General features: G+C 52.7%; 1 protein-coding gene across 2 annotated transcripts in view; it reads left to right on the top strand.

The window, feature by feature from the left end:
* The window catches only part of CUNH16orf96 (chromosome unknown C16orf96 homolog), a 44,124-nt gene that overhangs the window by 12,739 nt on the left and 4,632 nt on the right, over positions 1-26,753 (top strand). For both annotated transcript variants that reach the window (XM_033235876.1, XM_033235875.1), the window contains exons 2-14: positions 1,738-1,842; positions 5,105-5,185; positions 5,328-5,414; positions 5,526-6,993; positions 8,054-8,139; positions 9,425-9,535; positions 16,361-16,435; positions 17,786-17,950; positions 22,165-22,283; positions 22,805-22,867; positions 23,728-23,820; positions 24,823-24,982; positions 25,175-25,274. In XM_033235876.1, coding sequence (XP_033091767.1) covers positions 1,738-1,842; positions 5,105-5,185; positions 5,328-5,414; positions 5,526-6,993; positions 8,054-8,139; positions 9,425-9,535; positions 16,361-16,435; positions 17,786-17,950; positions 22,165-22,283; positions 22,805-22,867; positions 23,728-23,820; positions 24,823-24,982; positions 25,175-25,274 — 2,713 coding nt within the window. The remainder of the gene's footprint in view (positions 1-1,737; positions 1,843-5,104; positions 5,186-5,327; positions 5,415-5,525; positions 6,994-8,053; positions 8,140-9,424; positions 9,536-16,360; positions 16,436-17,785; positions 17,951-22,164; positions 22,284-22,804; positions 22,868-23,727; positions 23,821-24,822; positions 24,983-25,174; positions 25,275-26,753) is intronic.

The following is a 26,753-nucleotide window of genomic DNA, read 5'->3' as shown; positions in this document are numbered from 1 at the left end:
CTCTACCTCTTAAAAGTGCTCACATGTTGCTCCAGAAATGAAGCAGCATGTTTGAAGCCAGGGCGCTTTGCACCCCTTCCCCAAGCTAGCTTCAGAATGCATTCACTTTCTTTTTAGTACCAGACCTTGCTCATGGTAACTGAACCCTGCAATGCAGCAAGCAACCAACGTGCTTTTCAGTTACACTTTCAGTTCTGTCAGTGTTTCCTTCATGTATTTTATAAAGGGCCCTGTTGTTAAGTGCGTGTATATTTATAATTATTATATCTTCCAGATACATTGGCCCTCTGAGTGGAAAAAAACTCAGTTTCTTTCACACTACTCTCACAACATGCTTTTTTTTTTTTTTTTTTTTTTTTTTTTGAGATACAGACTCACTTCGTTGTTCAGTCTGGAGTGCAGTGGTGCGTTCTCGGCTCACTGCAGCCTCTGCCTCCCAGGTTCAAGTGATTCTCCTGCCCCAGCTTCCCAAGTAGCTGGGACTACCGGCACGCAACACCAGGCCCTGCTAAGTTTTTGTGTATTTTTAGAAAAAATGGGGTTTCACCACATTGGCCAGACTGATCTCGAACTCCTGGCCTTGTGTTCTGCCTGCCTCGGTCTCCAAAGTGCTGGGATTACAGGCATGAGCCACTGTGCCCAGCTCGCAACAGACTTCTTATACCTGATGTGTGAGGATTTCTCCCCACAGCAAGCAATCAGTTCTGCAGGCAGGCTGCTTCCCGTTTTGCCCTCCCAGAGCCAGGCTCCACATGAGCCTGAGAGATCCTTTAAAATTGTAAGTACAGGCCAGATGTGGTGGCTCACACCTGTAATCCCAGCACTTTGGGAGGCTGATGCAGGTGGATCACCTGAGGTCAGGAATTCGAGACCAGCCTAAGCAACATGATGAAACCCATCTCTACCAAAAAATAAAATACAAAAAATTAGCTGGGCGTGGTGATGCACACCTGTGGTTCCAGCTACTCAGAGGCTGAGGCAGGAGAATCACTTGAGCCCAGGAGGTGGAAGTTGCAGTGAGCTGAGATGGCGCCACTGCACTCCAGCCTGGGCCACAAAGTGAGACTCCATCTTAGAAACAAAAAGTAAATGCAACCCTGTCTCTCCTGCTCCTGATCCTCCAGTGGCTCCTGCCCAGCGATGGGCTGTGCTTCCTCCCTGGCTGACATCTATCATACAAGAAAGGGTGAAATGCTTCATGATGAGTAACTCCTGGTCACTGGATATATTCAAATACAGAGTTGCCTCCTTCTCATCCAGGCCACTTGGAGATGAGAGCACTGTTTGATTTTTTTTTTTTTTTTTTTTTTTTTGTTGTTGAGACGGAGTTTCGCTCTGTCGCAGGCTGGAGTTGCAGTGGCCGGATCTCAGCTCACTGCAAGCTCGCTCCCGGGTGTACGCCACATTCTCCTGCTCAGCTCCGAGTAGCTGGGACTACAGCGCCCGCCACCCGACCGGGTAGTTTTCTGTATTGCTAGTAGAGACGGGTTCACCGTGTTAGCAGGGTGGTCTTGATATCCTGACAGTGATCCCGTCTCGGCCTCCCCAAGTGATTGATTAAGGCTGAGCACCGCGCCCGGCGGAGAGCACTGTTGACTTTAGTGCACTCCTGGCCCCTTGTACATCAGTCTAGCCTTGGGGAGCAGGAGGATCTTGAACAACGGTATCATCAGAAGCTTCTTCACTTCATACCTCTCCCCAGCGTCCGGCTTCCCATTTTCTCCTCCTCTTTTGCAGTCAATGCAGACCCTGCAGGACTTGCTCACTGATCTTCATGCACTCCAGGTCACCGTCACAGCCCTTGGGAAGGAAGTGGACATGCTAAAGAACATGCTTGACAAGGTAGGCCCTCCCCATCATCCTCTGTGCCAGCTGCGTCTCTCAGGCCTCTGGGGGTTGGAGCAATGAGGAAAATCTAGGAAGCTTACTCTTAGGCCAACAGTGCAGCTGTGAGGGCGTGCTCACGTGGCCTTTCCAGTTGGCCAGTGCCACTGACTTCTCTGTGACCCCTCCATGCTTGCTTTTCTTTTTTTTTTTTTTTTTTTGAGACAGAGTCTCGCTCTGTCACCCAGGCTGGAGTGCAGTGGTCAGATCTCAGCTCACTGCAAGCTCCGTTTATGCCATTCTCCTGCCTCAGACTCCCGAGCAGCTGGGACTACAGGCGCCCGCCACCTCGCCTGGCTAGTTTTTTGTATTTTTTAGTAGAGACGGGGTTTCACCGGGTTAGCCAGGGTGGTCTCGATCTCCTGACCTCGTGATCCGCCCACCTCGGCCTCCCAAAGTGCTGGGATTACAGGCTTGAGCCACTGCGCCCGGCCCTTTTTTTTTTTTTTTTAAGATGGAGTCTCACTCTATTACCCAGGTTGGAGTGCAATAGTGTGATCTCGGCTCACTGCAACCTCTGCCTCCTGGGTTCAAGTGATTCTCCTGCCTCATCTTCCTGAGTAGCTGGGATTACAGGCACACACCACCACACCTGGCTAATTTTTGTATTTTTAGTAGAGACAGGGGTTCACCATGTTGGCCAGGCTGGTCTCGAACTTCTGACCTCGTGATCCACCCACCTCAGCCTCCCAAAGTGCTGGGATTACTGGTGTGAGCCACCACACCTGGCCGACCCCTCCATGCTTTCTACCCCACTGTGTTAAAGCGTTAGTTATAAGTGACAGAAATCAAGTTCATCCTGGATTAGGCAAAATAAGGGATTTATTGTCTCATTTACTAAAAGGTCCAGGGACGGCCAGATCTAGGTACTCATGCAATACTGATATCTCTCAGTGAAGCTTTCCTCACAGTTGGCTTCATTCTCAGGCAGGCGCTCCCCAAGTCTTGGCAACGCCAGACTTATATTCCACCAACTTAGCAAAAAGAAAACCTCTTCCCCTTCTGGAAAGCTCTGTCCACATGGAAAGTGGAATAATCGTAATAGTGCAGGCATACATACAAGCTCCTTCTGTAGCCAAAAACCATCAGCCAAGTATGTTCTAACACCCTACCATGCATGGAAGTCCCTGAGACATGAGGCAGCTGTCCCTGTCACAACTGACGAGTCACAGCTGGGGTTGGAAGCCAGGACTCCAGACCCCCAGGTTTAACAACTTCCCCCAAATAGTGTAATTTTCTGTACTGTCCCAGTTTCACAGATCAGGGCCTGTATTTGCTCATTGTGGCAACTGTGGGAGCTTCAGTCATGGGCTGAATGGCTCCCATCTGAGCAGACAGAGCACTGTCTAAAGTTGCATCATGAGCTACTCCAAAAGGCCCCTTAAACAAAGCTGTTAGAAAAACAGTGCCTTCTCGGCCGGGCCTGGTGTCTCACGCCTGTCATCCCAGCACTTTGGGAGGCCGAGGCAGGCGGATCACCTGAGGTCAGGAGTTCGAGACCAGCCTGGCCAATGTGGTGAAACCCGTCTCTACTAAAAATACAAAAATTAGCTGAGTATGGTTGGGGGCACCTGAACCCCAGCTACTTGGGAGGCTGAGGTATGAGAATCACTTGAACCCAGAAGGCGGAGATTGTAGTGAGCCAAGATTGTGCCACTACACTCCATCCTGGGTGATAGAGCAAGACTCTGTCTCAAAAAAAAAGGGGAGGGGGGCGGAGCTGGGCGTGGTGGCTCACACCTGTAATCCCAGCATTTTGGGAGGCTGAGGTGGGCGGATCACAAGGTCAAGAGATCAAGACGATCCTCGCTAACACGGTGAAACCCCATCTCTACTAAAAATATAAAAAATTAGCCAGGCACGGTGACAGGCGCCTGTAGTCCCAGCTACTCGGAGGCTGAGGCAGGAGAATGGCTTCAACCTGTGGGACGGAGGTTGCAGTGAGCCGAGATCATGTCACTGCAGTCCAGCCTGGGCACAGAGTGAGACTCTGTATCAAAAAAAAGAGAAAGGGCCGGGCGTGGAGGCTCAAGCCTGTAATCCCAGCACTTTGAGAGGCCGAGATGGGCGGATCACGAGGTCAGGAGATCAAGACCATCCTGGCTAACACGGTGAAACCCCATCTCTACTAAAAATACAAAAAAAATTAGCCGGGCGCGGTAGCGGGCGCCTGTAGTCCCAGCTACCTGGGAGGCTGAGGCAGGAGAATGACGTGAACCCATGAGGCGGAGCTTGCAGTGAGTGGAGATCGCACCACGGCACTCCAGCCCTGGTGACAAAGCGAGACTCCATCTCAAAAAAAAAAAGAAAAAGAAAAGAAAAACAATGCCTTATTGGCCTGTCTCTTGGAGGTGTTTTTTTTTGGTTTTTTTTTTTTGGAGACGGAGTCTTGTTCTGTCACCCAGGCCGGAGTGCAGTGGCACGATCTCAGCTCACTGCAACATCCGCCTCCCAGGTTCAAGCGATTCTCCTGCCTCAGTCTCCTGAGTAGCTGGGATTACAGGTGTGAGCCACCATGCCTGGCTAATTTTTGTATTTGTAGTGGAGACAGGGGCTTCATCACATTGGTCTGGCTGGTCTTGAACTCCTGAACTCGTGATCCACCCCCGTCAGCCTACCAAAGTTCTGGGATTACAGGCGTGAGCCACTGTGCCCGGCCCTCTTGGAGATTTTTAATGTGCTTTTGCTCATTCAACACTCTGGGAAGTCCTGCAGTGCAGAAACCTGTTGAAATGCTATTTATTTATTTATAAGACACAGTCTCATTCTGTTGCCCAGGCTGGAGTGCAATGGCACGATCTCAGCTCACTGCAACCTCTGCCTCCTGGGTTCAAGTGATTCTCCTGCCTCAGCCTCCCGAGTAGCTGGGACCACAGGCTCACACCATCAGGCCCAGCTGATTTTTGTATTTTTCCTAGAGACCATGTTTCACCATGTTGGCCAGGCTGCTCTCGAACTCCTGACCTTAAGTGATCCACCCACCTTGACCTCTCAAAGTGCTGGGATTACAGGCATGAGACACTGTGCCTGGCCTGACATGATTTTAAGCCCAGCATTTCCCAAACTTGTTTGCCCATGGAGCCCTTTCCCACTCCCTGGGAAGCTCTGGGTTTGGAACCTGTTCTTCCTTCTCAAGCTCTTAGTCACCTAGAGCTGCAGGAAAAGGCAGGGGTGGGAGAGAACCTGGACCCCCAGTGCATAGACTCAGTTCCTTTGACAGGTACACCCAGAAAGAATGGATATCTTTGCTGAAGACTTCAAAATACAGAACCGGAAGATGATCGCACTGCAGCGGGAAGTGGTGAGGCCCACTCCTCCCGTGTCCTGGGTGCTGAGGGTAGGGAGGGTCAAGGAGAACACAGCCTGGAAAGGTTTCTTTGCAGGTGTGGGGGGCACTGCCCCCTCCAGGCTCACACCCTTCGTTTTCTACCCCTACCCTGCAGGCTTCTCTCCAGAATAAGTTTCAAACCATACCCAAAACCGAGGACATGGTGCTCTGGAGTGGCCTCCATGAGGCCATGTTCACCTCGGTGAGTGAGGATGGAAGGGGAGGTTAGCAGGAAGCTGAGGAGTGGGCGGGCGGCTGAGAGTGGGAGGTGGGGATGGAAGCCAGCCGAGCCCCTCTGCCCCCTCTTCTGCAGGACATTGGTTCATCACAGCTGGACCTGTGGCAGTCCATGGATCAGCTCCCAGAGGCTGCCCTGGCCCAGACCACCGAGTACCTTGAAGCTACTCGTGCCATCCAGATCTCCGAGCCTGTCCAAAACCCCCAGCTGCTGCAGACTGTCTGGCATTACGAGGTCCCAGAGCTCCTCCCGGAGGACTCATCATCTGCCCAAGCAGTTTCTCTCAGCAGTGCCCAGGAGCCAGCGCAGCCTGCGGCCCTCATGCCTGAGTCCGCACCTGGGCGCGCAACTGCATTTGCACCTGGGCCTGCACCTGGGACTGAACCTGTGCCAGGGCTGGAGCTGGGGCTGGAGCTGGAGCCTGTGCCTGCCCTGGGGCCTGTCCCAGGGCCCAGTGTGACACCTGGGTCCTTGCCAGCACCTTGGCCTGTGCTTGGACCTGCGCCTGCCCCAGGTGCCCAGCCTCCACCACCGGGAGGCTGGCCTGCACTCCCAAGACGCTGGCCTCTTCCCCAAGGCTGGCCCAGGATGGGCTCTTGGCCTTTGTGGGACTTAAGTGTCCTGCGGCCAACTCAGCCTCAACCCTCCAGGGCCCCACCACCAGCCACCGAGTTTGCCTCAGTGTGGCCTCAACCACTCCAGCCATATCAGTCTCACCAGGGAGAAGACCTCCAGCTCACAGCTGTCCAAGAAAAGGGGGAGGAAAATGATGTTCCCAGCCTGAGGGGCCTCCAGGAGAGGGCCCGCAAGGATGGGGTCCCCAAGGATAGAAGTCGCAAGGATGGGGTCCCCAAAGATAGAGGTGGCAAGGATGTTCACCCCAAAGATAGAGGTGGCAAGGATGGGGCCCCCAAGGATAGAGCTCACAAGGATGAGGTCCCCAAAGATAGAGGGGGCAAGGACGGGGCCCCCAAGGATAGAGCTGGCAAGGATGGGGACCCCAAGGATAGAGCTGGCAAGGATGGGGACCCCAAGGAAGCACAGCTTAAGGCTCCCCGGTCTGCGCTTCACCGGCTGAAAACCACTGCTGCCATTGCCGCTGCCGCCGCTGCAGCCTACGCAGCCGCCGCATCCTCCGCTGCGCAGACAGCCAAGGTTGCTGCCACGTTGGTCAAGGACGTCCCAGCCACCAGAATGGCCACCATTGCAACAGACACGGCTGCAGCTGGGCCCCTAGGGGTCTTTGCAGATGTCCTGGGTGCAGGGCCTTCCCGGGGAGCCACAGAATCCCAGGCCTTGGGCGATGATTCCGAAATCTACTACGAAATCCTCTCTCCCTCCTACTCTGCTGCCAGCATCGGTCCCGATACAGCCCTGTCCCAGGCCATGGTGGCTGCCAAGCAGGCCACAAGCCCTGAAGACAAGAAGAGGGCTGTCAGGTATTCCATGAGCCACATGGCCCAGATACCTGTCAAACACGACTCCCTGAAAGAAGAGTTTGCCCAGCTGTCCTTCAACCTGAACCAGCGCTTGAATTATCTAGGTAGGCCTGGTCTGGCCCTGGGAAGGGCACAAGGGGGTGGGGCTCTCCCTGCAGCCTTTGAGAAGTACTTCCTGTCCTTCATCGGGCTCCACCAACAACATCTACATTCCACCATTAGCCATTCATTCCTTTGCCTTAAGCATTTGGCTCCTAGGAGTCTATTCTTTTCTCTTGAATGTACAGTGAGGTCTTTTTTTTTTTTTTTTTTTTTTTTTGAGGCGGAGTTTTGCTCTGTCGCCCAGGCTAGAGTGCAGTGGCTGGATCTCAGCTCACTGCAAGCTCCGCCTCCCGGGTTTACGCCATTCTCCTGCCTCAGCCTCCCGAGTAGCTGAGACTGCAGGCGCCCGCCACCTGGCCCAGCTAGTTTTTTGTATTTTTTAGTAGCGACAGGGTTTCACCGTGTTAGCCAGGATGGTCTCGATCTTCTGACCTCGTGATCTGCCCGTCTTGGCCTCCCAAAGTGCTGGGATTACAGGCTTGAGGCACCGCGCCCGGCCCAGTGAGGTCTTATCGTAGGGCAAGGAGGCTGTTAGGGTCTAAAGTTGGCAATTAAAGAAAATGGCATGCCAAAATTACTCTCCAAAACTCTTGTGGCCAGGCGTGGTGGCTCATGCCTGTAATCCCAGCACTTTGGGAGGCTGAGGTGGGCGGATCACCTGAGACCACGAGTTCAAGATGAGCTTGACCAACATGGAGAAATCCCGTCTCTACTAAAAATACAAAATTTGCTGGGCATGGTGGCACATGCCTGTAACCCCAGCTACTCGGGAGGCTGAGGCAGGAGAATCACTTGAACCTGGGAGGCAGAGGTTGCAGTGAGCCGAGATTGCGCCACTGCACTCCGGCCTGGGTGACAGCATGAGACTCCATCTCAAAAAATAAATTAAAAAATAATAAGTAAATAAATAAATAAATAAAAAGGTAACACCAGCTGAAAGGCCCAGTACATTCCCACTGGGCAGTGCTGCCTGAGATGCTCCATAAGAGAAGCAGCTGGAGCCCAGCAGAAACATCTTCCTCCATCCAAGTCCTCAGCAGCCACCCTATCCTCTGCTTTCAGCCAATATGGGAGGCTCTGCCAGCCTTGGGACTACAGTGGACATATTGCAAGAAAAGATTAGCAGCCTCCAGAAATCCAAGCTCAAGGTCAGTGTCTCCGGCAAAGGGCTTTTGAGGCAATGATGGCTTGAGGTGAGATGACAGAAGACTCCTTGACTCTGCCACCCTCCCAGGCGCAGCTGTGTTCTGTAGCAAAAGAGGCTGGGGGGAATTGAGCTGGCCACGAAGGCAGCTGCTGCCTTGCAAAGCGGATCCACTGGTGGGGGCCCGGCAGGGGATGCACGGTTCTCCTGTGTCTCAGGTGGCTGTTTAGATGGCAGGTGGGGCCAGTACAGTGGCTCACGCCTGTAATCCCAACACTTTAGGAGGCTGAGGCAGGCAGATCACTTGAGCTCAGGAGTTCAAGACCAGCCTGGGCAACATAGTGAGATCCCTTCTCTACAAAAAAATACAAAAATTATCCAGGCGTGGGCCGGGCGCGGTGGCTCAAGCCTGTAGTCCCAGCACTTTGGGAGGCCGAGACGGGCGGATCACGAGATCAGGAGATCGAGACCATCCTGGCTAACACAGTGAAACCCCGTCTCTACTAAAAATACAAAAACTAGCCGGGCGAGGTGGCGGGCGCCTGTAGTCCCAGCTACTCGGGAGGCGGAGGCAGGAGAATGGCGTAAACCCGGGAGGCGGAGCTTGCAGTGAGCTGAGATCTGGCCACTGCACTCCAGTCCGGGCGACAGAGCGAGACTCCGCCTCAAAAAAAAAAAAAAAATTATCCAGGCGTGGTGGTGTGTGGCTATAGTCCCAACTACTCAGGAGGCTGAGGTGTGAGGATCACTTGAGCCTGGGAGGTGGAGGCTGCAATGAGCCAAGATCATGCCACTGTACTCCAGCCTGGGTGACAGAGCAAGGCTGTGTCTCAAAAAAAAAAAAAAAAACAAAAAAGGCAGGTAGAAGGCACCCTGGTCTGATACCTTCTTTTTTTTTTTTTTTGAGATGGAATCTCGCTCTGTCGTCCAGGCCAAAGTGCAGTGGCAGAATCTCAGCTCACTGCAGCCTCTGCCTCCTGGGTTCAAGCAATTCTCCTGCCTCAGCCTCCTGAGTAGCTGGGATTACAGGGACCCACCACCACACCCGGCTAATTTTTGTATTTTTTGTAGGTACTGGTTTTGCCATGTTGGGCAGGCTGGTCTCGAACTCCTGACCTCAGTTGATCCACCCACCTTGGCCTCCCAAAGTGCTGGGATTACAGGCGTGAGCCACTGCGCCCAGCCTGGCCTGGTACATTCTTCTTGGCCTCAACCCTCCCTCAGGCCCCTGCCCGGCCATGGTGACCTCAGAAGCAGAGGCCTGGGGTGTCTGTGTCTCCCCCTTTTAGGAGGAAGAACTTGAGATAATTTGGGGCAACCAAATAGAGGCAATGAAGGATCGCTACGTCACTTTGGACAAGGCAGTGGAGAAGCTGCAGATTCACGTGGATGAGTTCAAGGTTAGGAGGCCTGGGGGGATGGAGAAGGGCTGGCAAGGGGAGAATTCCTCATCCAGACCTTCCGACCCTTCCCGAAGGTTCTGCACGAGGTGGGGATGCACTTGAGGCTGGGAAGCGGTGAGACTTTACTGGCATTTTACTGTGTGTAAATTATACTTCAATGAAAAGCAAACGAATCCCACCACCACCCCCCATCCATATAAACAGAAGGGCCTAGACAGTGTTTGTCTTTTTGACCACTGTGTCACCTGCCCCTGGAAGGGCAGGGGTAGCAAAGGCTCCATCACATTTGCTGAGTGACTCAATGAATGATTAAGAGAACTTCTTGTGCCAACTATTATGTTCTTAACATTTCCCTGAGCCAAGTGGTAGAAATATTTACTGACATTTTGGGCTGGGTGATAAAAATAAAAAAATGATAATAAAAAGAAATATTATAGGCTGGGTGTGGTGGCTCACATCTGTAATCCCAGCACTTTGGGAAGCTGAAGTGGGAGGATCACTTGAGACCAGGAATTTGAGAAAGTCAGGGTAACACAGGGAAACCCCGTCTCTACAAAAATAAACAAATTAGCTGGGACTGGGCACGGTGGCTCACGCCTGTAATCACAGCACTTTGGGAGGCCGAGGCGGGTGGATCACTAGAGGTCAGGAGTTTGAGACTAGCCTGGCCAACATGGTGAAACCCCGTCTCTTCTAAAAAAAATACAAAATTAGGCCAGGCACAGTGGCTCACGCCTGTAATCCCAGCACTTTGGGAGGCTGAGGCGGGCGGATCATCTGAGGTTGTGAGTTCAAGACCAGCCTGACCAACATGGAGAAACCTTGTCTTTACTAAAAATACAAAATTAGCCAGGCATGTTGGCACATGCCTGTAATTCCAGTTACTCGGAAGGCCGAGGCAGGAGAATCGCTTGAACTGGGGAGGCAGAGGTTGCGGTGAGCCCAGATCGTGCCATTGCACTGTAGCCTGGGTAACAAGAACAAAACTCTGTCTAAAATAAATATAATAATAATACAACATTAGCCGGGTGTAGTGGCACACACCTGTAATCCCAGCTACTTGGGAGGATGAGGCAGGAGAATCGCTTGAACCCGGGAGGCAGAGGTTGCAGTAAGCCGAGATTGCGCCATTGCACTCCAGCCTGGGCAACAGAGTGAGACTCTGTCTCAAAAAGCAAACAAACAAAAACTAGCTGGATGTGGTGGCTTATACCTGTGATCCTAGTGCTTTGGGTGCAGTGACTCACACCTGTAATGAGGGAGGATTGCTTGAGGCCAGGAGTTCAAGACTTGGCCAACAGAAGAAAACTCTGTCTCTATAAAAAAAAAATTATAAAATTAGCCAGGCGTGGTGGCACATGCCCGTAGTTGGGAGGCTGAGGGGGGAGGATTGCTTCAGTTGGGAGGTTGAGGCTGCAGTAAGCTATGACTGCATCACTGACTCCAGCCTGGGTGACACAGAAAGACCCTGTCTCAAAAAAAGAAAACAAAGAAACAAGCAAAAAGCAAAAAAACTCACCAAGGGCCGGGAGCAGTGGCCCACACCTGTAATCCCAGCACTTTGGGAGGCCGAGGCAGGCGGATCACCTGAGGTCAGGAGTTCGAGACCAGCCTGGCCAACATGGTGAAATTCCGACTCTACTAAAAATACAAAAATTAGCTAGGCAGGGTGGTGGGCACCTGTAATCCCAGCTACTCAGGTGGCTGAGGCAGGAGAATCACTTGAATCTGGGAGGCGGTGGTTGCAGTGAGCCAAGAATGCGCCATTACACTCCAGCCTGGGCGACAAGAGCGAGACTCGGTCTCAAAAAGTAAATGGATAAACAGCAACCCACCAAGGTTGTTTCCATGAAGTCTTCCAAGTCAGGGGGCTGTTGCTGGGATGCACTGGGGTGTGCTAGGGGAAAAGGGACCAAGGAGACCCATGGCGTATGGCTGCCCCCAAGGTCGGCACACTGTAATCAGGCTGGGACCCACTTGAGGCAGCCTCAAATGGAAAATAACTCATTAAAGGGGAACCAATCCACAGCCTATGAAGTGGGGGTGGATAGGAGGGTTGGCTGTCTCTGGAGATGCTGGGCCGAGTGTGGGTGAACTGCACGCGGGAGTACTTGCTCAGACTGTGCACCACTAGCCAGAAACCAGGTCTCCTGCCAACACTGCTCTTCAGAGAGGCCCAGGCCACCATGTCCTGGGCTCATCTTGGTGCCCTTTCTCCATGGAGCTGGAGCCAATTCCATTCAGCATGTCGAGCGTGCACCCAGCATGGGGGTAAGCGGGGACTGCAGTGTCTGCCTGCGTGTCCATAGTTGTCACTTGTTAGAGACTCTGAAGCTGATGAAGGCCTGCCAAGCATGCCAAAACAGAGCACATCCCTGGTCCCAAGACCCTTGTCCCGGCTTCCTGGCTCTTGTGCTATCAAGATTTCATTGCTGGCCAGGCGCGGTGGCTCACGCCTATAATCCCAACACTTTGGAAGGCTGAGGCGGGCGGATCACTTGAGGTCAGGAGTTCAAGACCAACCTGGCCAACATGATGAAAACCCATCTCTACTAAAAATACAAAAAAATTAGTTGGGCGTGGTTGCAGGCACCTGTAATCCCAGCTACTTGGGAGGCTGAGACAGGAGAAGTGCTTGAACCTGGGAGGCGGAGGTTTCAGTGAGCCAAGGTTGCGCCATTGCACTCCAGCCTGGGCAACAAGAGCGAAACTCCATCTTGGGAAAAATCTCAGCACTTTGGGAGGCCAAGGCAGGAGGATCCCTTGAGGCCAGGACTTCAGGACCAGCCTGGACAACATGGCAAGGCCCCATCGCTAAAAAAAAAAAAAAAAGATTAGCCAGATGTGGCAGCACACGCCTGTAGTCCCAGCTACCAGGGAGGCTGAGGCAGGAGAATCACTTGAACACAGGAGGTGGAGGTTGCAGCGAGCTGAGATCATACCACTGCACTCCAGCCTGGGTGACAGAGTGAGACTGTGTCTCAAAAACTAAACTAAACGAAAATAAAATCTTATGATTTTGAACCACACAGATGGTTTGTATTACCAGTAGTTAAAGAAGAAAAAAAAAAATAATGTAGAACTAGTGTAGGAATAGGCAGATCAATAGGCCAAGAAGGCTAGGCACGGTGGCTCACACTTGTAATTCTAGCACTTTCGGAGGCCGACATGGGCAGATCACTTGAGGTCAGGAGTTTGAGACAAGCCTGGTCAACATGGCGAAACCCTGTCTCTACTAAAAATACAAAAAAAAATTACCCGGGCATGGTGGCACATGCCTGTAATCCTAGTTACTTGGGAGGCTGAGGCAGGAGAATTGCTTGAGCCCAGGAGGCAGAGGGTGCAGTGAGCCAAGATTGCACCACTGCACTCCAGCCTGGGTGAGAGAGTGAGACTCCATCTCAAAAAAAAAAAAAAGAAAAAGAAAAAGAAAAAGAAAAACGGCCAAGAAGACCAGATCTAAGATTACAAGAACTTAGCATATGACCACTACAGGAAGGATGGACTACTCCACACCTCGTGTTAGGAAAACCATTTCGAGGTATAACAGTAACTCTTGGGTCCCATAGCAATCCTCTAGATGACAAACGCAGGATGGGAGCAAGATCTCATGACTGTGTCTCTGTCTTGCTCTCTATCATGTGACTTACATGTAAGACTTAGGTTTCCCAGTGTCACCTGGGGTCTTGCTCTGTCACCCAGACTGGAGTGCAGTGGCCTAATCACAGCTCACTGCAGACTTGAGCTCCTAGGCTCAAGTGATCCTCCCACCTCAGCCTCCTGAGTAGCTGGGACTACAGGCGTGTGCCACCATGCCTGGCCAATTTTTTTGTTGTTGTTGTTGAGATGGAGTCTCGCTCTGTTGCCCAGGCTGGAGTGCAGTGGCGCAATCTCGGCTCACTGTAACCTCCACTTCCTGGGTTCAAGTGATTCTTCTGCCTCAGCTTCCTGAGCAGCTGGGACTACATGCGTGCGCCACCATGCCTAGTTAATTTTTGTGGGTTTTTTGTTTGTTTGTTTTTGTTTTTGTTTTTGTTTGAGATGGAGTTTCACTCTGTTGCCCAGGCTGGAGTGCAATGATGCAATCTCAGCTCACTGCCACCTCCGCCTCCCGGGTTAAAGCGATTCTCCTGCCTCAGCCTCCCAAGTAGCTGGGATGACAGGCGTGTGCCACCACACTTGTCTAATTTTTTATTTTGAGTAGAGATGGGATTTCATCATGTTGGCCAGGCTGGTCTTGAACTCCTGACTTCAGGTGATCTGCCCGCCTTGGCCTCCCAAAGTGCTGGGAATACAGGCGTGAGCCACCACGCCCTACCAAGTTTGCGTATTTTTAGTAGAAATGGGGTTTCACCATGATGGCCAGGTTGGTCTCGAACTCCTCACCTCAAGTGATCCGCCCACCTCAGCCTCCCAAAGTGCTGGGATTACAGGCATTAGCCACCGCGCCCAGCCAAAATAACAAGATTATAAAACATGAATATAGCCTGGCATGGTGGCCTGCACCTGTATTCCCAGCTACCGGGGAGGCTGAGGTGGAAGGATCACTGGAGCTTGGGAGGTGGAAGTTTCAGTGAGCTGAGCTCACACCACTGCATTCCAGCCTAGGTGACAGATGGAGACGCTGTCTCAAAAAGTAAAAATAAAAAGCATAAATAAGGCCAGGTTTGATGTCTCCTGTAATCTCGGCACTTTCGGAGGCTGAGGTGGGAGGATCCTTTGAGCCTAGGAGTTCCAGACCAGCCTGAGGCAACATGGTGAGACAGACCCCTGTCTCTGCAAAAAAAAAAAAAAAAAAAAGCCTGGTGGGTGTTGTCACCTGCAGTCCCAGCTCCTCCGGAAGCTGAGGCAGGAGGCTTGCTTGAGCCTGGGAGGTTGAGACTGCGGTGAGCTGTGATCATGCCACTTTACTCCAGCCTGAGTGACAGAGCAAGAGCCTGCCTCAAAAAATAAAAATAAAAAAATAAATAAAGAGGAGGAAACAAGAGACTCCAGCAGAGAAACTAGCCCAAGCCTGCTGGGCTGGGAGGTGGCCTGGTGTGCGTGTGGTTCAGAGCCCAGGCTTGGGAATAGACGTTTCCTGGGTTTGAATCCTGATTCTGCCATCTGCTGGTTGGATCAGTTCCCTGCGGTTGCTGCGGCCAATCACTCTCAGGGGTTCTGGAGGCGGGAATTCTGAAATCAAGGTGTCATAGACTGTGTTCCACCTGAAGGCTCTAGAGGAGCCTCCTCGCCTCTCCTCGCCACCTCGCCTTGGTGGCTCAAGGTGTCCCTTGGCTTTGGAGCAACTTGGATGGAGGCTGGGGCCATTATTCTAAGTGAAGCAACTCAGGAGTGGAAAGCAAAGACTGCACGTTCTCACTTGTAAGTGAGCTAAGCCATGGGTATGCAAAGACAGACAGAGCGGGATAATGGACACAGGAGACTCAGGATAATAGAGAGAGGGGGAATGATAGAAAACTACATATTGGAGCCAGGCACGGTGGCTCACACCTGTAATCCCAGCAGTTTGGGAGGCTGAGGCAGGCAAATCATTTGAGGTCAGGAGTTCGAGACCAGCCTGGCCAACATGGTGAAACCCCGTCTCTACTGAAAATACAAAAATTAGCCAGGCATGGTGTTGGGTGCCAGTGACTCCAACTACTCAGGAGGCTGAGGTGGGATAATCTCTTTTTCTGTTCTTTTTTTTTTTTTTTTTTTTTGAGACAGAGTCTCACTCTGTCACCCAGGCTGGAGTGCAGTGGTACGATCTCAGCTCACTGCAAGCTCCGCCTCCCAGGTTCATGCCATTCTCCTGCCTCAGCCTCCCAAGTAGCTGGGACTACAGGCGCCTGCCACCATGCCCGGCTAATTTTTTGTATTGTCTTTTTTAGTAGAGACAGGGTTTCACCGTGTTAGCCAGGGTGGTCTTGATCTCCTGACCTCGTGATCCACCCACCTCAGCCTCCCAAAGTGCTGGGATTACAGGCGTGAACAACCGCACCGGGCCAGGTGGGAGGATCTCTTGAACCCTGGAGGCGGAGGTTGCAGTGAGCCGAGATGGTGCCACTGCACTCCAGCCTGGGCGACAGAACAGATTCTGTAAAAAAAAAAAAAAAAAAAAAAAAAGTTAAAGATACCCATTCACTTCTATTGACACCCCAGTGGCCACACTACCCCATAAGGGAGGCTGTGAAATGGAGTCTTGATTCTGAGCAGCTGGGTTCCAGCTGAAAGTCCAGAGTTCCATTCGTAAGCGTGAGAGGAAGACCCGACAGGAAGAGAGAAGTAGAAGCCTGTTTGCAGCTTTGCAGGAACCGTGGCCCGACCCTCTGGGGAGCAGCTGCTGCTCCTATTACAAGGAGGATCTAGTAATTGGAGAGAGGGTGGAATTCATGGGGGCAGTTGGTTCTTTGTGGAATTGTGAGGATGGGACGTGAGGTTTTCCCCTAACACTTGGGCACAGTGTATGTGGCTATGATAAGTTGATGGTAGACTGGAATTCCTGCTGGGACCCCAGGACAGATCAGAAGTGATGAACATGCCTTAAACATCCAGGGAGTGAAATCGTCCACATTGGTTTGGGTCGAACTCCCCGTGGAGGAAAGTTCCTATGACACCAGCTCTGAGGGGACAGCTTGTCCCAAGTTGCATGTTCCTTCCCTTCTCATCTGGGCACCTGGAGCCCTTGAGCCTGCATCTTCTAATGCCCACGCCCAGCTGCCTGCTGTCCGTACGGCCCGCTGTCCCTCCCCAGCACATGGCAATGGTAGAGGTGGGAGGTTGGTATTTTATCCTCAAGGCTCTCCAGGATGGCAGACATGCCTGTGCTTCTGTTCTTAGACTCTCCAGGCTCAAATCAAAAGACTGGAAATGAACAAGGTGAATAAGAGCACGATGGAGGAGGAGTTGAGAGAAGTGAGTGAGCAGAGGTTCCTCTGCCTTGCCTACTCCCCTACCCAGGGAAACGGAGCCATCCAGGCAAAGCCCGCCAGACAGCCTTCCAGAATTTCCCTCCCTCTTTGTTCATATTGAAAACAGGAGTCAGCTGGGAGTGGTGGCTCATGCCTGTAATCCCAGCAATTTGTGAGGCCAAGGCGGGTGGATCACCTGAGGTCAGGAGTTCGAGACCAGCCTGGCCAACGTGATAAAACTCCGTCTCTACTAAAAATACAAAAAATTAGCCAGGCATGGTGGCAGGTAACTGTAATCCCAGCTACTTGGGAGGCTGAGGCAGCAAAATCGCTTGAACCTGGGAGGCAGAGGTTGCAGTGAACCGAGATTGTGCCATTGCACTCCAGCCTGGGTGATAAGAGCAAAAACTCAGTCTTAAAAAAAAAAAAAAAAAGCCGGGCGCGGTGGCTCAAGCCTGTAATCCCAGCACTTTGGGAGGCCGAGACGGGCGGATCACGAGGTCAGGAGATCAAGACCATCCTGGCTAACACGGTGAAACCCCGTCTCTACTAAAAAAATACAAAAAACTAGCCGGGCGAGGTGGCGGGCACCTGTAGTCCCAGCTACGGGAGGCTGAGGCAGGAGAATGGCGTGAACCCGGGAGACGGAGCTTGCAGTGAGCTGAGATCCGGCCACAGCACTCCAGCCTGGGCGACAGAGCGAGACTCCATCTCAAAAAAAAAAAAAAAAAAGAAAGAAAGAAAAGAAAAGAAAATAAGTGTCACATCAACTCCATTTTCAGCAATTGAGGATTATTAACACTTCCATGTGAACTTGAAAATCATACATCAGCTGTGCACAGGGTGGCTCATTCCTATAATACCAGCACTTTGGGAGGCTGAGATGATAGGATCACTTGAGGCCAGGAGTTTGAGAACAGCCTAGGAAACACAGCAAGATCACAACTCTACAAAAAAAATTTAAAAATTAGCCGGGCATGGTGGAACATACCTATAGTCCCAGTCACTCAGGAGGCTGAGGTGGAAGGATCCCTTGAGCCCAGGAGGTGGAGGCTGCAATGAGCTATGATTGTGCCACTGCACTCCAGCCTGGGCAACCTCGAGCAAGATCCTGTCTCAAAAACAATAATAATAATAATAATAAAATCATACATCAACTTCCCTGTTATAGGAAAACCTTGGCTTTGATCCCAAGATCATGTTTGAATCCACATAGACCCCAGGGTTGCATTTAAGCCAAGGCTAAAAGTCCAGAGTCCCAAACTAGAAGCACCAGACCCAAGGCGTGTGATGTCTCCCAGCTTTGCCTTCCTCTCCCAGCAGCCTCACCTCCCTGAGCTCCCTGTCTCCCTAGAAAGCCGACAGGAGCGCCCTGGCAGGCAAGGCAAGCCGAGCTGACCTGGAGACCGTGGCCTTGGGGATGAATGAGATGATTCAGGGCATGCTCTTCAAGGTCACGATCCACGAGGACAACTGGAAGAAGGCTGTGGAGGAGCTCAGCAAGGATGTGAGCACGAAGGTGAGTGCCCCTGTGTTGATTTTCACTTTCTTCCTAACAAATTAACCCAGAATTTAGCAACTGCAAACAACAAACGTTCTCAGTTTGGGAGGAGCAAGAATTAGGGAGTGACCCAGCAGGTTAGCTGGGTGGCTCAGGGTCTCCCATGAAATTGCAGTCAAGGCCGGGCGCGGTGGCTCAAGCCTGTAATCCCAGCACTTTGGGAGGCCGAGGCGGGCGGATCACGAGGTCAGGAGATCGAGACCATCCTGGCTAACACGGTGAAACCCCGTCTCTACTAAAAACTACAAAAAACTAGCCGGGCGAGGTGGCGGCGCCTGTAGTCCCAGCTACTCGGGAGGCTGAGGCAGGAGAATGGCGTGAACCCGGGAGGCGGAGCTTGCAGTGAGCTGAGATCCGGCCACAGCACTCCAGCCTGGGTGACAGAGCGAGACTCCGTCTCAAAAAAAAAAAAAAGAGGCCGGGCGCGGTGGCTCAAGCCTGTAATCCCAGCACTTTGGGAGGCCGAGACGGGCGGATCACAAGGTCAGGAGATCGAGACCATCCTGGCAAACACGGTTAAACCCCGTCTCTACTAAAAATACAAAAAACTAGCCGGGCGAGGCGGCGGGCGCCTGTAGTCCCAGCTACTCGGGAGGCTGAGGCAGGAGAATGGCGTAAACCCGGGAGGCGGAGCTTGCAGTGAGCTGAGATCCGGCCACTGCACTCCAGTCCGGGCGACAGAGCGAGACTCCGCCTCAAAAAAAAAAAAAAAGAAAGAAATTGCAGTCAAGATGTCATCCAGGGCTGGTCTCATCTGAAGGCTTGAATGAGGCTGCATGAGCCAATTCAAAGGAAATTCCCTCACGTGGCTGTTGGTAACACTCTTCAGTTCCTCATCCCATGGACTCTGCCTTAGGGCCACTTGAGTGGCCTCATGACATGGCAGCTGACATCCCCCAGAGCAAATGATCCAAGAGAGGAAGGAAGAAGCTGCAATGTATTTGTGTATGTGTGTATGTGTGTGTGTGTGTGTGTGTGTGTGTATATATTTATACACACACACACATACAGGGCCTTACTCTGAGCACCTTCCCCATACATAATCAATACATGAATTGATCCGCATTTCACAGAGGAGAACACTGAGCCTCAGAGAGGTTATTATACTTCCCTCAGGAAACGCTGCTGCTCATGGTGGAGCTGGGACTCAAACCCAGAGCTGCCTGATTCTAAACATAATTTAACCTCTTTGGATCAGTCCAGCCACCTCAGTTGCAAGAACCATGTAGCACTCTCGTTGGACCAACTCTTCCGCTCTACGACACTATACTAATCGAGGAAGGGGCTATGACTCCTCTAGACATTTCCCTGGGGTCTGGCACATCACTGGCAGTCAGTAAATGATGAATGAATAAATGAATGACTGTCATGGACCCTCAGAGACTCCCCTCCTCCACCCCACATCCCTGTGCTTACCCAGGAGAGAGGCATAGTTAGCCTCCAGGATGGTCGCCAGCCATACCTCTTGGTATTCACACGGTTGTGTAGCCCCCTCCCAGCTTGTGTAACCAACAGGATATTAGAGAGATGATGGAGGGTGACTGCCTTCCATCATAAAAGACACTGCAGCCAGGTGTGGTGGCTCACGCCTATAATCCCAGTACTTTGGGAGGCCAAAGCAGGCAGATCGCTTGAGCCCAGGAGTTCAAGACCAGCCTGGGCAACATAGTGAAACTCTGTCCTCCCCGCCAAAAAAACAAAAAGCCAGGTGTGGTGGCACACACCTGCAGTTCCAACTACTCAGGAGGCTGAGGTGAGAGAATACCTGAGCCTGGGAGGTTGAGACGGCAGTGAACCAAAATCGTGCCACTGCACTCCAGCCTGGACAACAGGAGCATCCTGGCAGGCACTCAGAGTGAGACCCTATCTCAGAAAAAAAGGTAGGGGCTCAAAACAACCAAAAGCAACACATGAAGAGATTGTACTTGTTTCCTGGTTTAATTGAACCAAATCTACAAATGGGCTGGAGATGACATCCAAGTCAGGAATTGTTGCTAATTGTATTAAACATAATAGTATTATGGTTATAGAATAAAATGTTATCACACTCAAGTATTTATTAGGAAAATGTCACCATTTCTGTAACTAAAAAAAAAAAAAAATACTCCAGCCGCTAGGCACAGTGGCTCAACGCCTGTAATCCCAGCACTTTGGGAGGCTGAGACGGGTGGATCACGAGGTAAGAAGATTGAGACCATCCTGGCTAACAAAATACAACAAAAATTAGCCAGGCATGGTGGCAGGTACCTGTCGTCCCAGCTACTCAGGAGGCTGGGGCAGGAGAATGGAGTGAACCCTGGAGGCAGAGCTTGTAGTGAGCCAAGATTGCGCCACTGCACTCCAGCGCAGGCAACAGAGTGAGACTCCGTCTCAAAAAAAAATACTCCATCAGGTGGCACAGTGGCTCACACCTGTAATCCCAACACTTTGGGAGGTTGAGATGGGAGGATCACTTGAGCCCAGGGGTTCCAGACCAGTGCTGGCAACATAGCAAGACTGTATCTCTGCTTTAAAAAATGATTTTTGGCCAGGCACAGTGGCTTATGCCTGTAATCCCAACACTTTGAGAGGCATAGGTGGGTGGATCACTTGAGATTAGGAGTTTGAGACCGGCCTGACCAACACAGTGAAACACCATGTCTACTAAAAATACAAATTAGCTGGATATGGTAGTGGATGCCTGTAATCCCAGCTACTCAGGAGACTGAGGCAGGATAATCGCTTGAACCCAGGAGGTGGAGGTTGCAGTGAGCTGAGATCGCACCATTGCACTCCAGCCTGGGCAACAGGAGTGAAACTCCATCTCAAAAATAAATAAATAAAATAAAAGTAAATAAATAAGGCCGGGTGCAGTGGCTCACACCTGTAATCCCAGCACTTTGGGAGGCTGAGGCGGGCAGATCATGAGGTCAGGAGTTCGAGACCAGCCTCGCCAATATGGTGAAACCCCGTCTCTACTAAAAATACAAAAATTAGGCTGGGCGTGGTGTCTCATGTCTGTAATCCCAGCACTTTGGGAGGCTGAAGTGGGTGGATCACCTGAGGTCAGGAGTTCAAGACCAGCCTGGCTAACATAGTGAAACCCCGTTTCTACTAAAAGTAAAACAAACAAAAAAATTATCTGGGTGTGGGAGCACGTGCCTGTAATCCCAGCTACTTGAGAGGCTGAGACAGGAGAATTGCTTGAACCCGGGAGGCGGAGGTTGCAGTAAGCCGAGATCGCACCATTGCACTCCAGCCTGGGCAACAAGAGCGAAACTCCCTCTCAAAAAAAAAAAGGCCAGGCGCAGTGGCTCACACCTATAATCCCAGCACTTTGGGAGGCTGAGGCAGGCAGATCATGAGGTCAGGAGATTAAGACCATCCTGGCTAACACAGTGAAACCTTGTCTCTCCTAGAAAATACAAAAAAATTAGCTGGGCATGGTGGCGGGTGCCTGTAGTCCCAGCTACTTGGGAGGCTGAGGCTGGAGAATGGCATGAACCTGGGAGGTGGAGCTAGCAGTGAGCCAAGATCATGCCACTGCACTCCAGCCTGGGCAACAGAGTGAGACTCCATCTCAAAAAAAAAAAAAAAAAAAAAGCCAGGCATAGTGGCACGTGCCTGTAGTCTCAGCTACTTGGGAGGCTGAGGCAGAGGTTGCAGTGAGCAGAGATCGCACCACTGCACTCCAGCCTGGGTAATAGAGAGGGATTCCATCTCAAAAATAAATAAATAAAATTAAAAATAAATAAATACGATTATGATAGTCGCACAACTCTGTCAATATACTAAATGCCATAAGCCTGCCCACTTTACCTACAGACCCTCAATAAACGTGTTGAGTGTGTGAATGTCAGGTGCAGTGGAATCACTGCGAGAAAGATTTCTCAGACCTCCCAGCCTGCAGTTGAGCTTGGTTTGATTTGGTCTTTTGGAGACAGTAGCTGACGGTGTTTTTTGCTTTGGCTGCTAGGAAGCTCACCTTGCAGCTCCCCTCTACCAATAGCATCTAGTAGGGGTTGAGCCTCGTCGAAGCGGTGTCATTTTCCCTTTCCTGGACTCTCTCACTATTTTAGTTGAATTTTGTTATACCCTGTAACTTCCCAGGTTGCTGCAACCCCTCTTCTGGAAGGAGGCAGGGTGTGAACTCATTGGCTGTTCTTTCTTTTCTTCCCCTTGGCTGTTGGCAGCTAGTGCACAGTGATCTGGATCCATTGAAGAAAGAAATGGAAGAGGTCTGGAAAATAGTCCGGAAGCTGCTGATTGAGGGCTTAAGATTGGATCCTGACAGTGCTGCCGGCTTTAGAAGGTGAGTGCCCGCCCGAGCCCCTCCTGGTAGGAATCCTGCTGCCCAGGCTGTGGGGGACACACCCTGGAAGCTCTGGGAGGAAAGATTCCAGACCTGTGGATGGGGGGACAGGGGCTTGGCTGTGGCTGACAGCACCGAGGAGGAGGGAAGCTTTGGCCTGAGCTGGCAGAGGTGATCCAGCCCTATTCCCGCCAATGAGGAAACCAAGGCTCAGAGAGGGAAGGGGACCTGGGCAGATCCAGGACCGCTGACGCCCACCCAGACAGTGCCCCAGGCAGAGGGACCCAATATTTATGGGGCTTCTGTCCTCAGACCACCCCTCACACAGCTTTAAAGACCATCCGTTGTGTTTGGGGCGGCAGAGAAACCACAAGGGTGGTCGGAGACTGCAGGACCTGTGGGGCTGAGCTGGGCCGGGCACTCGTGGGAGGGGTTCAGCCCTGGGGCCCGGGCTGGCTGCAGCCTCCTGCACATGGCCTGGGCCCAGCAGGGGCAGTGGCTGAGGACCGTGTGCCTTTCAGGAAGCTGTTCGAGCACGTGAAGTGCATCTCTTGTGACCGGCCCGTGGAGATGTTGACTGGCCCGTGAGTACTGCCGCCCAGGGTGCCCTGGCCCTAAGGGCTTGTGGGGCCCGTGGATGTTTTCTCCGTGCCCCTCCATGTGCACTGTTCCATGCGCGCTGTGTGTCTACACATCCATATACAGCCTTCTCCAGCCATCGAGTCCATACACGTCCACATGCACCATTCTGTATGCACCAGGTGTCTACACATCCACATACACTGTTCTGCACCATCAAGTCCGTACACATCCATTTACACTCTTCTGTATGTGCCATGTGTATCCACATTTATATACAGGGTTCCCCAGCCTTCAAGATACACATGTCCGCATACACTGTTCTACAGCCATCAAAAATATACAAATATGTGGCCTTGTGTGATGGTGCCTGCCTATAGTCCCAGCTACTGGGGAGGCTGAGACGGGAGGATGGCTTGAACCCGGGAGTTTGAGGCTGTAGTGAGCTAGGATTGTGCCACTGCTATCCAGCCTGGGTGACAGTGAGACCTCATATCAAAAAAAAAAAAAAAAGGCCATGTTGCCAAGGCTGCTCTCAAACTCCTGACCTGGAGTGATCTGCCCACCTCAGCCTCCCAAAGTGCTGGCATTATAGGTGTATGCCACCGCACCTAGCCTGGTTTTTACTTTTGGAAATAGAACAATTGTTTTTTGTGTCTTACTGTGATGATCAGAGCTCCTGAGGTGCCTCTCGGGGGTCCTCTTCTACTTCTATGCTGTGGACGCTTCTGGCATTCGAGGGTGGCGACCTGAGCCTGCACCTCCTTCCTCCTACTGGGAAGGCTTCCTGGAAGGGTGGGAGCTGAGCCCTCTGCTGGCCTGGCACGCCTCCCACAGTCCCTGCTGCACCCTTGTCCTCCAACAGACATCTGATCACCATCCGCAAAGCCCACCTGCTGTCCCGGCTGCGGCCAGCCAGCGCCAACAGCTACGAGTACTTGCAGCGGCAACAGATGAGGTGAGCAGGGTGGGCGCCCCGCATGGAGGCCTCTCTGGGGCCTGGGAACCCTGTTCCTGCAGAGACACATCCTCCAGGCCCAGGGACCTAAGATTGTCCTGGACATGGCCAGCCCTTCGCAAGACAGGCACTCTGAGAGGTGGCTGGGGCGGCAGACAGGCCCACGAGATGATGGCGGACAGAGGAACTGACATATTTACTGCGCACCTATTGTGGGCCAAGAACTGTTAGAGGGTTTCTTATTTAAATCTCACAACCTCCTGTGAGCTAGGGTTCCTATGCCCATGTCCCTGTCTCTTGGCGGAGGAAATCGGTGATGATGGGGCACCTTCAGGGGGCCGCTGCTGTGCCCGGCAGGCACTATGCGAAGAGCGCCTTGTTGAGTCCTCACAGCTGCCCTCTAAGATGTATCCTGCTGCCATCCCATGTCACAGTTGAAGAAACCGAGGCTCAGAGAACTGCAATGACCTGCCCAGGGTCACTGCTAGCAAGTGGCAGGGCTGATGTCCAAACCCTCAGGTTTCCACTGCACCCAGCTGGCTCCCTAGGTCCCAGCCCCACCCCTCAACCTCCTGACATCCCACGGCTCTATGGATCTCCCCAGCCTCCAACCCTGCTGTGGGGACATCTGGCCAGGTGGGGGGAGAACTGGTGAATAGTCACCACAGCCATGGGAAGGGGAGGGACATGGGGGCCTGCGCTGACTCTGTCACCCTCCCTCCCTGGCTCCTTGAGATCAAGAGATTAGAAGGACACGCTCTTCGGGCCAGGGGTCCAAAGGGAAATGGCTGGGTCTGGGGAAATGCAGGTCTCAGTTTGATTCCTCTGCCCTACTGTGTGCATCTGTATCCATCCTGGCCCCATGCCTGCCTGGCTGTGCCAGCTAAACACAAACTGAAAGAAATGCTGGTCTTCCCTCGATGCTGGCCAGGCCCTTGGGCCCATCCTGGGCTCTGGGGTGCAGGGTCTCCAGGTCGCTGCTGACCCACTGCCCTGCCACAGGGAACAGCAGCGGCTGCAGCGCCAGGACCTCAGTATCCAGGAGGATTATCAGCAGGACTGGGGTGACGGCCCCCAGAACGCTGCCAGCCTCAAGTGCAAGTCCTGCAACCTGTCGACGCTCTATCCCTATGGGGATCCCCACATGATCGACTATGACAGCGTGAGTCTGGCCGGGGTCTCCTTCCCGGAGGGTGGACGTGAGTGTACCCCAGCCCCAAGTGTGGGACCAGGCCTTGAGCGGTGGGCGACCCCAGCAGAGGCTGCACTCTGTCTTCTGGGCTTCTGTGTGCACCAAAGTTCGGGGGAGGCTGGGTCGGGGGCTCCCTAACCCGGGACCTGGGCCATCCAACAGGCTGAGGTGGACATCCTGGGCGTGGATGGGATCCTGTACAAAGGCCGCATGAACAGCCAGAGAGGGGCTCAGCCCTCGGCCGTCGTAAAGGAGCTGGCAGGTGAGGGGCATCGTGTTCCCTAGGGCACCATTGCCTGGGGCCCTAGTTCTGCTGGGCAGGGTGAGAGGGTACAGGTGGGGCCCAGAGCCAGCACTATCCCTGACCGGGGAGTCCTCACACAATCAGTCACAAAAATTAGGTCACAGCAGGCCCCCAGGAGACTCGGTCTTTGCAATGGGGGAGGGAGACTGCAAGAGCGAGGCTCTGCCGCTGCTGAGATCAACAGCTGACCAGAGGGAGGGCTGTGGCCACAGGACCATGGCCTGTGATGAAGAACCATGGGCTAGGAAGGGTGCTAGGTGGGTGCCAAGGGATGCTAGTCCACGGAGCGGGGACTGGACAGCTGCCCTGAAGCCCTTGAAGAGGGACTAAGACTTAGCTGGATGAAGGGGTTGGGTTAGAGGAGAGTGGTCATGTGGCAGGAACGGTGTGTGCAAAGGCCCTGTGGTGGGTGGAAGCCAGGCACAGGCAGGCACTCAGGACGCCAAGTCTCCCTGGAGGGCGGAGACTGCGGTGGGGTAGTGGGGTGACAAGGAGGAGACTTGGGCCGGACCCCAGAGGCTGTGTGTTAATATCACAGGCAAGGGTCGGGTCAGTGGGAGACCCAGACGTGTGCACATCTGGAATCAGTTGATGTGGTTGCTGCAGTACTGAGGCCTGGCTCTGGCCGGCTCCTGCTGGGACCCCAAGACTCTGGAGTCCATCACTGGGTTCGAAGGACAAAAAGAGGAGCCTTCTCTGCACAACCCTCGAAGGCTCTTCCCCCTTGGGGATGAGGAGTTCTAAATTTTGCCCCTGGGTGGGAGCCACACACCGCCCCATAAGGAGTGGTCCTGGAGCCACAAGATGGCCGGGGCCTGAACTCCACCCGCAGAAATTCTGGGAGTGCAGTGGTGCGATCTCAGTTGACTGCAACCTCCACCTCCTGGATTCAAGCGATTCTCCTGCCTCAGCCTCCTGAGTAACTGGGACTACAGGTGCGCGCCATCACACCCAACTAATTTTTGCATTTTTAGTAGAGACGGGGTTTCACCATGTTTGGCCTCAAGTGATCCACCTGCCTCAACCTCCCTGAGTGCAAGGATTACAGGCATGAGCCTCTGTGCCTGGTCCTCCAGCAGAAATTCTTTCTCACCACCACTGTGCCTTCACTGACTCGAAGACTAAACACCAGACATGGAAGAATGGAAAGGGGGACTCTTTCATCAGCGTGCTGGGCAAAGAAGGAGGCACCCTGCATTCGTCTTCTGGGGCTGCCAAGACAAATTACCACAAGCAGGATGGCTTAAAACGGCTGAAGTTTCCTTCATTCCCGACCTATGCAGCACGCCATCCCATTGACCGGGCGCGGCGGCTCACGCCTGTCATCCCAGCACTTTGGAGGCCGAGGGAGGCAGATCATGAGGTCAGGAGATCGAGACCATCCTGGCTAACACGGTGAAACCCCGTCTCTACTAAAAATACAAAAAAAGTTAGCCA

This window comes from Trachypithecus francoisi, unplaced genomic scaffold (genome assembly GCF_009764315.1).
Source record: "Trachypithecus francoisi isolate TF-2019V2 unplaced genomic scaffold, Tfra_2.0 Lachesis_group15, whole genome shotgun sequence".
NCBI lineage: Eukaryota > Metazoa > Chordata > Mammalia > Primates > Cercopithecidae > Trachypithecus > Trachypithecus francoisi.
The sequence above is the reverse complement of the archived record's forward strand: the minus strand, read 5'-3'. Positions and strand labels throughout refer to the sequence as shown.